The sequence below is a fragment of the Phycodurus eques genome, chromosome 10 (assembly GCF_024500275.1).
Source record: "Phycodurus eques isolate BA_2022a chromosome 10, UOR_Pequ_1.1, whole genome shotgun sequence".
NCBI classification, from domain to species: Eukaryota; Metazoa; Chordata; class Actinopteri; order Syngnathiformes; family Syngnathidae; genus Phycodurus; species Phycodurus eques.
The window spans coordinates 16,747,070-16,756,752 of NC_084534.1; the positions used below are offsets into that span (position 1 = coordinate 16,747,070).

General features: G+C 41.5%; 1 protein-coding gene across 5 annotated transcripts in view; it reads right to left on the reverse strand.

The window, feature by feature from the left end:
• The window catches only part of col7a1 (collagen, type VII, alpha 1), a 62,122-nt gene extending 53,242 nt beyond the window's left edge, over window positions 1–8,880 (reverse strand). For 4 of the 5 annotated variants that reach the window (XM_061687243.1, XM_061687244.1, XM_061687241.1 and 1 more), the window contains exons 1-12: window positions 8,578–8,880; window positions 5,277–5,349; window positions 4,999–5,179; window positions 4,743–4,899; window positions 4,564–4,657; window positions 4,335–4,493; window positions 3,711–3,868; window positions 3,330–3,459; window positions 2,640–2,759; window positions 1,518–1,673; window positions 376–495; window positions 151–300 (exon numbers count right to left, since the gene is read on the reverse strand). In XM_061687243.1, the coding sequence (XP_061543227.1) occupies window positions 151–300; window positions 376–495; window positions 1,518–1,673; window positions 2,640–2,759; window positions 3,330–3,459; window positions 3,711–3,868; window positions 4,335–4,493; window positions 4,564–4,657; window positions 4,743–4,899; window positions 4,999–5,179; window positions 5,277–5,340 (1,489 nt within the window). In that variant the 5' untranslated portion in view covers window positions 5,341–5,349; window positions 8,578–8,880. Of the gene's footprint in view, window positions 1–150; window positions 301–375; window positions 496–1,517; window positions 1,674–2,639; window positions 2,760–3,329; window positions 3,460–3,710; window positions 3,869–4,334; window positions 4,494–4,563; window positions 4,658–4,742; window positions 4,900–4,998; window positions 5,180–5,276; window positions 5,350–7,400; window positions 7,573–8,577 lie in introns of those variants that run through there. The other variant, XM_061687242.1, reaches the window with a different exon arrangement.
• Between the last annotated feature and the right edge of the window lie 803 nt (window positions 8,881–9,683).

Genomic DNA, 9,683 nt, shown 5'->3' on the forward strand with positions numbered 1-9,683 from the left:
ATTAGGGAAGTTTTCCATCTTTCGCTGTCTGTCACCTTTGGTTTCCTTCTTAAATCACCTACGGTAAAGCAGCCTGACATTCTATGTTTGAGCTTGACATATAAAGAAGACTTTCATGTTTGGTGTTGAGGTAAAAGTACTTCAACTTACCTATCTTGAATCTGGCTGTTTCCCTGGGTCCCTCAACATTGCCCTGATAGAGTGGAATCACAGTGAGGATGTACTCGGTGTCTGGCTGAAGTTGAGATAAAGTGTATGTCTCGCTGTCTCCTGCGAGCTCTACAGTTTCAACATCTTGACCTTTTGTAAAGAGAAAAGTAAATAACATTTGGAGCACGTCAAACGTCATGTTGATTTCCTTGCTGCTGTCCTGACCTGTGACTGATCCCCATGCCAGACGGTAGGCCAGCGCACCGCTGGCGCCTCTCCACAGCACATGAACGCTGCTCTCTGACTCAGTCTCCACTGATAACTGCTGCACTGCCTCGAGGCGCACTGACACATGCAATACAACACACACACACACACACACACACATACACACACACACACGGCAGAATAAACATATGGTCCCTGTTAAGTGCGTCTATACAGTAACAATGCAAATATGCATATATCCTATACTGTATAACTAATGTACTGTACATTAGGGATCCACAGAGCCCACTTTTTTACAGACCGAGTGCAAGTCCTTACATTTGAGTACTCGCTGATATCAAGTCCCGATACTTGCCTTTGTCTCACAACTGTGATGAAAAAGTTTTATTTTAATCAAATGTTGTTCAAAAATGCAAACTTTTCTTGAACATGTTTTACTCAAATACAACACATTTTAGAGTAAAGAGTTTTTAGAGTTCATTTTAGAGAGAGTAGAGTTCATTTTAGAGTTTAAAAATTTATTTTTTTTTTTTTAATTAAGTGTTGCCACATGCAGTATTTCACTGAAAAGTACCCTGTAACACAAGGCACATCAGTTGGATTATGTAACTATGTAAAATGAGTACATAGATACTAAGAGATGAAGAAGAACATAGTTTCTGGTCTGATGTATCGTGTATCCAAGTAGGAAGAAATCAAAGTGAGTAAAAAGAAATACAAAATTGCTTCTTGAGAATAACAAACATATCCATATCTGTGCATCCCAACTACTGTTGTGCCAGTATAATAAATGAGATCCAATAAAAACGTAGCATGGAAAATGTTGTCTTTACAAAGGGTAATAAAAGACTCACTAATAGTTTTGAGTGACACCATCAAGGAGATGTTAAGATGTTAATCTAAAAATATGTACCTATGTGGTGGTCGTAGTTTGAAATGGAAAAAAAAAAAGTTAAGTAAAATGTGAGAAACAACCTGACCAGTTCAGTTCACCTGACCAGTTCAGTTCACCAACAAAATCAAGCATTATAATCTTTGTAAAAGCAGGTGTTTGATACAATGTTTACATTTATGTCCAATATCTCGTGCTGCTGTACCTGGTAATTGTAAGTCAGTTATGGGCCATGTAGGGTACTCACGTGTGCGGGCATTGAGAGTGGCTGGAGACGCAGAGTTTCGGGGGAATAGAGGGTAGAGACTAATGACGTATTCCGTGTCAGGTTGAAGTGACTCCAGGTTGACAGATGTGGAATCTGCAGATAGAGACTCCACCAATACCTGGCCAGATGGCTGACCTACTCTTCCGGATAAAAAGCAATGCAAAGAAACAGAATAAATAAGTTGGGGGCGAATAGCAATCACAAATACTGCATGTTGTTTGTATATAGTACAAAGAATTCCCTAATCAAATATGTTTTTTATTACAGCAGCAGATGATTCACTCTCTCTTTATTCACTCTTCATCATGAACACACAATGGGAAAAAAGTGCTCCTTTCACACTGAATTGAAAATGTGCAAATGTAGCTAATGTTGTGACGGTGGCGTGTCTGTCTGTCTCGAAGATTATACAGTATCTTTGACAATTGTCTCGCACAAACAGCAGTAGAGCTATTCAAGTCGAGGAGCTCCGTGTGAGACTGGCACTCCTGCCACATGTTCAGTTAAAGAAACACTTTGTATCAGCCCTCAGGGGCCACTCCTCACTCGCTTGAATCATGGCATACGCAGCTTGACATTTAAACTGCTATGACCTACGACACGCCCAGGAATTTCAGGGAAAATAACTGACAATCCAATGGCTTAATTTTTACTGTATATTTAATCTTAAACAGTGATTTTAAAAAAATCTGTTTGCTATTTTGGGTAATGTTTCGGCAATAAAAGTCTGACTGACAGCTAAGCCCTCAGGGCAGCAGGTTGTAAAGCGAGCTTATGTTCTTCTTTGTCTGTTTTAACTGGAGTACATTCTCAACCTGTTTCGAAGCTTGCCACCAGCAAGTTATTAAGTACAGTTGCTTCTTTTCCTGCTCATTTCCACTGCAGTTCTTCTTTCTACTTTGGCAGGCTTTTATGACAAATCAGTATGTCAATATCCACCAAGCTAACTAGCATCATTGTAAAGCAAAGATGGTGCAGTTTATGACTTCCAATATACTGTGTAAAGAGGAATTGGGATAAAAAAAAAAATAATAATAGTAAAGGGGGGGGGAGGACGTATTAAGATACAAGAAATACTGTAAGCCAAGGTGTGTGCCTGACCTCTTGGTCCGTAGGTCAGTTGGTATCCCTGGACAGGAGATGAAGGCTGATCCCAGCCCAGAAAGAGAGTGAAGAAGCCTGCTTGGATCAAATGAAGACCTGAGATCCCAGGCAAGGACCCTAATTATAAAAGACATTCATTTTGCAGATTAGGGTATGTTTTCATGACAAACGACCGAGTAAAATTGGTTTAAAAAGTTTTTTTTTTAAAAATAAATAAATAATGTTTAAAAAAGATGACAACTCTGTTTCATAGACCTGCAAACATGGTACAAAACCCTGTACTATGATTGCTCAGTTACTAGTAGTATTTGGAAAGAAAAAGTGCAGGTCTTGTCAAAAAAAGTGTCTGTTGGACACAGCTGTGCAGTAAATGTACTCTTTGTGTTATTAGCATAAACAATAACATTGCTGTGGGCCACCATTAATGCAATACTTCTACATGCCTACACCCAACTTACATGTACTGTACGTCTTTTGTTTTTCAATGCTTACACATAAGAATTAAATAACAGTGACATTTTCAAAGTCTTCCAGATCAATACTGTTATCGCGTAAACGGCTCCTTCGACTGCTCTCGCCCGGTGTCATTGTGAGCCTGGGACTGTGATAGGGTTTCATATTTCCTGACGTGAGCAATTAAATAGACATTTAGACATTTATTAACTAGAACATCCCTGTGTTACTTACTGGTTTGTTGATTAGCGGAAACTGATTCTCCGACACTGTTGGGGTATTGAGCAATGACAGTCACTAGGTAGTCTGTTCCCGACCTTAGAGCTCGTGCAGTGAAGCTTCTCTGACTGGCAGACAGTGTCTCCTGCAGGAAGAGGTGTTTTTGCAAACAAAGAACAAAGGGAATTTCAGATTGCCAAATTACAACCTTAACAGCATCTGCATAATAAAGACAGAACCATTGGGGCATGTTGATACTCAGCCTGGATGAATGTGTTCCTCATAGAGCACAACTGACTACTATAATTAACAACTTCGGTCTCAGTCATGCCAAAGCTGTGGTCACACACCTGCCAAAAATAAATGCTCCATCTAGCCCTAACGATCTGGACTTACCTGCCGCAGTTCTGCTGTGATAGGTTGACCCTGGCCAGAGAGGGGCACATACTGGACGACATAGCCCCTCAAGGGCCCGCCTGCAGAATTCCAGCGGAACCTTAGTGAATCAGACGTCACGCCTGTGAACTGAATGTTGGCTGGACTGGAATACGCCTCTAAGAAGAGAGGAGAGGGGCGGTTGTTTTACACTGAGCAGTCCTGGACAGCAAACATACTAAGCAGTGGGTCACTATGTGGACGAAGGTATTGAGACACACTTACTAACCAAACAGGCGAAGAACTACAGTAGCTCTATCGCTCATCTTACCAAAGCCTTTTAGAGGATTGTGTGTATGGGAAAGGTCTTTAGTATTTCAAAAGACGGCAAGCTTGGATGAGTTTGGTGTGGAAAAACTGAACTCCTGACATTAAACTCCATAAAGTGCTTTTGGATTGAACTACAACAGGGATTGTGAGCCAGGTCCAAAATCTTGCAGAAAGTCTTCAAAGAAGAGTGGAAGCTGCATAGGGGGACCAACTCCATATTTTCTTCAATTTTCACTTCCTTCCCTGCGCAAAGGTCAGGTGCCCCAATGCTTTGGTGCAAGTAGTAAATTTGTTTTTGTTACTGTACATACATACCATCACTTGCATAGACTCCGCCAGCTTTGGAGCACACCCGGGGGTTCACAAGTGGAAGAAGAGTGTTGAGCAGTTTGAAGTCACCGACAAAGGAGGTGAAATCGCTGCTAGGCTTGGAGGAAATCTCAGACAGTTCATCGCTGTCTGCGCTCTTGATACCTGACACAAAGATGCGGATGGAATCACAGACGGTCTTTGACAGAACTCAAACTGCACCTGAGATGCCTACCAACTGCAAAGATGTGCACCCCAAGACTGCGCAGCTTCTGCGCTGGTTCCTGCACGCTGTCCTGAGACTTCCCGTCCGTGATCAAGATAGTGATCTGGCAATTTAAAGAAACATTAGAGGGCTAGTGAAAAATTTAGGTATGTAGCTTTGAAATTTCAGTAAATCGCTTGCTCTCACACCTTTGGGACATCCCGGCTGTATGTGGGGTTGAAGAAATTATCAGCGACAAACTTGAGACCAGCGCCGGTGCGTGTATTTCCACCCTTGTAGTTGAGATTCTGCACAGCCTTGACTAGCTCTGTGCCATTTAGGTAAGTTGTCAAGGTGAACTCTACCCTGGATTTACAGCAGGACAAATTAAAACATGACTGTGCTACTTGGGCAAACTGTTCTCTTATTTGCAGTAAAGTAGTGAAATTCAGTGTCATCAGTTACCTGGAGGTGTCACTGTACTGTATCGCCCCAAAGCGAATTCGTCTCTCACTGACAGAGCTTGCAAAGGGTTTGATGATTCCGGCTATAAAACCCTTCACCTGCAGGAAGTTAGCTTTCCCAATACTGGAAGATCCATCCACCAGAAAAACAATGTCTGCTACTTGCACATTATTACACCTGCCTATAAAATGGACAATCCATATAGACACAGATGGAGAAAACGTAAATACATATGATAGATGAAGACTTTATAGTTAATTCAAAGAGCAAATTTTCACCCTGAGCTTCAGTGTGTGTCAAGAGTGACAGCAGCAGCGACACAGTGAAAATCCAGCGCCTCATCTTTACAACCTGGGAACACACAGAACAAGTGGATATAAAATGTTGTGATGAAATTGTAATAACATGAAATTGCAAGACTAGCATCCATTTATTGTTTAAGTAGAGGCTGATCTTGTTCTTAGTCGCAGGGAGCTATAGCCCATGCACACCACCGTAGGGCGAAAGGTCCGTCATAATATAGAGATCGCAAATATTTTGCACTGACATTGTCACTTAGTGGGAAATGAACCCACACTGCCATGGAGGTCAGGCAAGTGAACCACTACGCCATCAGTCACTCTCAATACAATATAGTCATACAAAACTGAGTAACATTTGGATATACATCGGCATAAAGACTGACAACAAGATAAAATAGCTTGTTATACCTTTGTGATTCATCCTTCACACCTCACAATATCCTATACATGAGTAGTCTGTTAACACATTGTAAAAGAGTCCACTGGGTTTTTGCAAAGGTAAAACAAAAACATAAATTGGTGAAAATAGTGTCATTATGTGCAATACTTACTGGCTGGGCGCTGCAGACTTTAATGAAAGTCAAAAGGTCATTATTACTAATCAGTGTTGCAAAGAAAGAAATTAAAGAAGAAATGAAATTATTTATGATTCACTCCTAACCTTTGCTGTTTTCATGAAATGTTTACACTGTGATTTTATTGTTCCATTATAAGACAATGTCAGCCCATGATCTAGTTCGCGAACTATGTCTAAAATTTAAATAAAATATATTAAACCCATCATGCCACTTACGTGTCTTTCCAACAGTTGAGAGCTGAAAGGTTTTAACATACCAGTTGTAATTATAAAAAACACCTGAGCTGTAAAATGTTGAAAGCATCCACCTAAAAAAAATCTCTGTTTTTCCTGTTGTTGTCCCTCACCAATGCTCTCTCAGAAGAATTTTTTTTTATGACAGCATATTTAAAGGTGCTGCAAGTCTTAATTGAAGACATTCCTCTTTAGTCCCCACCTGAATTTTTTTATTTTTTCCCCCAAACGATGACCAAACCCACATGAGCCCACCTGAGAATTGAACAAAGCACATGTGTATAAAAGCCTTGACTGTAACATCCAACTTTATCCAAGAGCATAAAGAAAGAGATGAAGCTTCATTGTGGAGTTTAAGAAGAAAGCACACCCCGGAAACAATTTCCAGAGGCTTCAGGATCATAAAGTGGTGATTTAGGGGCAAGTAAGAACGATCACAGAAACCAGAAACGACAATGCTCTCATGTACTGTAGCGTGTGATTTATGTGACATGCTGTCGCTGAGCCAAAATCCCATGGAAAGAAATGAAAGGATTATTGCGCTGATTTATACATACAGCATATCATACTAATCCCTTTATTTTGTGAAATGCCTTCTGTGGGCTGTGAGCAGCATCAACATCTGATTTGATGTTTAGCAAGTGCTACGATCTTCAGGTCATTCCATGACATTGTTTCGAAATCACTTATTTTTGTCCATGAGCTTTGTAATTTGTATTGTAATTACAATCAAATTTTTAATTTGATTGTAATTTTTTTAAAAAGTCAAAATATTTTTAAAAGAAATATACATATCCCTAACAAGCCAAACACTTTGTTCTCCACTCACATTGAATCTGTTGTGAAATGGTGAAAGTTCCATTAACATACATCATTTAGTTGTTGTTTTTTTTTTTTACAGAATTTATGCTTGACTTTCTCTGCATGGACACAATAAATTCCCTACAAACTCTGAAATGAACTTTTGATGTTATCAAAAATAGAACAGCCTACTGTAGGGTTCACATTCCACATAAATTAGTCAATTCCTAATCCAAACTAAACATCCTCTGCAACCCCAAATCTGGTTGGAGCCTCCCATTACCAGAACAATTGCACAACACTATTTAAAAAGCCAGATGGACTGAAACAACCTGAAATGTGTTGCCCTTCTTAAGCTATAACATGAATGAAGGAAGCCGAAGAGTTATTTGAGCATGTTAAGACGCACCCATTTCAAAGTTCCAACATACAGTATGCCCGCAAAAATGTAAAATTGTCCCAGCAGCTCTTAAATGCATCACACTTACAAAAAAGGTCCTTCAGAGATGATACATTTGAGATGGGTCCAGAGAACTCCACTGCCAAAAACCTAAGCAAGTATGTCCACAGCAATGGAGAAAACAAAGAGATGATGATGAGCAAGAGAGAGAGAGGTGCGTGAAGGTGAGACTGGGAAGAGGAGAACAAGTGTCATCACTGCTATTAAAGGCTTTGAGAGACACTGTTTCGACACCGCAGACATGGCGGAATTTCTGTCTCGTATGTGCCAGGCCACAACAAAGACGTGAATACTGTCAGATGGTGAACACACAATTGCAAACAATCAGAACACAAACGCGTAGGAGGAAACGGAGGGATGATATTCATTTTCCCAATCATGGTGTGCAAAGGACCCAAATGCGCTTGCACTAAATAAATTCAGCTGTTACATTTGTACATTCCTCATCTTCCTGTGCAACCTTAACTAAGAAGCTTAAAGTTTGCAGATTTTAATCAAGCCTTTTAAATCCCTAAACCCCAATCATGTGAAATGTTAAGCATCTGTTAGACACGTTAAGTGAACAAAAACTGTACTCTGTATTATTTCAAAGTTATCGTTGCAAGCGTGTGCATGCAGAGCAACTTTAAACCTTCCAAACGCCAACAGAATTAAATAGCCTCATTTACAGTAAATGTATCCTGAGCATGGCACGGTTTTAGGACTGGTTAGAGTGTCTGCCTCACAGTTCTGAGGACTGGGGTTCAATCCCCGGCCCCGCCTTTGTGGAGTTTGCATGTTCTCCCCGTGCCTGCGTGGGTTTTCTCCGGGCACTCCGGTTTCCTCCCACATCATAAAAACATTCATGGTAGGTTAATTGAAGCTGTGAATGTGAGTGCGAATGGTTGTTTGTTTTCTCCGGGTACTCCGGTTTCCTCCCACATCCCAAAAACATTGATTGAAGACTCTAAATAGGTGTGAAGGTGAGTGTGAATGTTTGTTTGTTTATATGTGCCCTGCGATTGGCTGGCAACCAGTTCAGGGTGTACCCCGCCTCCTGCCCGAAGATAGCTGGGATAGGCTCCAGCACGCCCGCAACCCTTGTGAGGATAAGCGGCTTGAAAAATGAATAAATGGATAACCTGAGCAGCTTGCTATTCATACATGACCGCAATGCATCTTCTCATCAGATCGATACAGTTCAGATTCTCGTTGTAATGCCTCACCTGTGGTCCTTTGCTCCGTGTAGTGCGCTACAACCTGCTGCTCCTCGCCTCTCCACCTGTAGCATATCCAGCCTGCGCTCCCAGATCAGTGTCTGCAGTGCACCACGGCTCTGGGCTCCTGTGTGTCACAAAGTATCATGCAGCACTTGTGGAGCTCAACAGCTGCTATCCTGCATCCCTGCAGAAGAGCATCAAGACTGCAAAACCTTTTTTTCCTGGTTACTGGGACAGCCTTGCCTGGTGTGGTCTCAACACAAGCAGCAACATCAGGGGCAGCAGGAGAACAGTTCAGACTTGTTCGGATGCCTAAAGGGGACTACTGATTTTTATCCTATCTCAAGTCATCCTCCTTCTCTTTGCCTCTCGTCCCTCCCTGCCCCATGTGCAGGAGCTTTTGGAACACATGAAAACTGGAGCAAACTGGCTGCCTCCGTTAGGATCTGTTAAGTACAAGCAAAGTACATGTATTCCATGAAAAGTGATTCTGTATCTAAACCATCCCGCGCTCCCAAGAAAGGAATACAGTAATACACCTTCAGGGATACAATGGCTTCTTATCATGTGGGTGGTATCCAAACATGTAATACTGGCTGAACATTTTTGACCCTGTAATCGGTGCAAACAGTTACTTTGAAGTCCCATAAGGAGTCCAATTCATGTGAGTTGTACTCATGCAGGCACAAACCAGAGACACATACACACTGGAAGAGAGGGCAGCTTCCCGGAGAGGGGGGCAATAACCCTATGCCACAGGGGATCTGCAGCTGGGGCACCTTGATCTCATGTCAGTCAATATACTACGGTGACTTTTAACAATGAATTTACTAGACTTGTCTGACACCTATTTGCTCAGAACTTTGACTAATTATACAAAATTGTCAAGAAGCAGCCATCCCCAGTGCCCACCTTCCCACAGGCTATAATTCAATAAGGTGCGATGACATCAGCACCACAAATGACAGCCTACAAAATGATCGTCAACATAAATCAGTACCTTTCCCAAACAGATTCAATAAAACTGTGTGGTTATAATCTTCCAAGGGAGTAAACAGCTACACAGGCAGACTGAGAGGGGCCTGAAGAAATCAGTGTGCGGCAGATGTGGA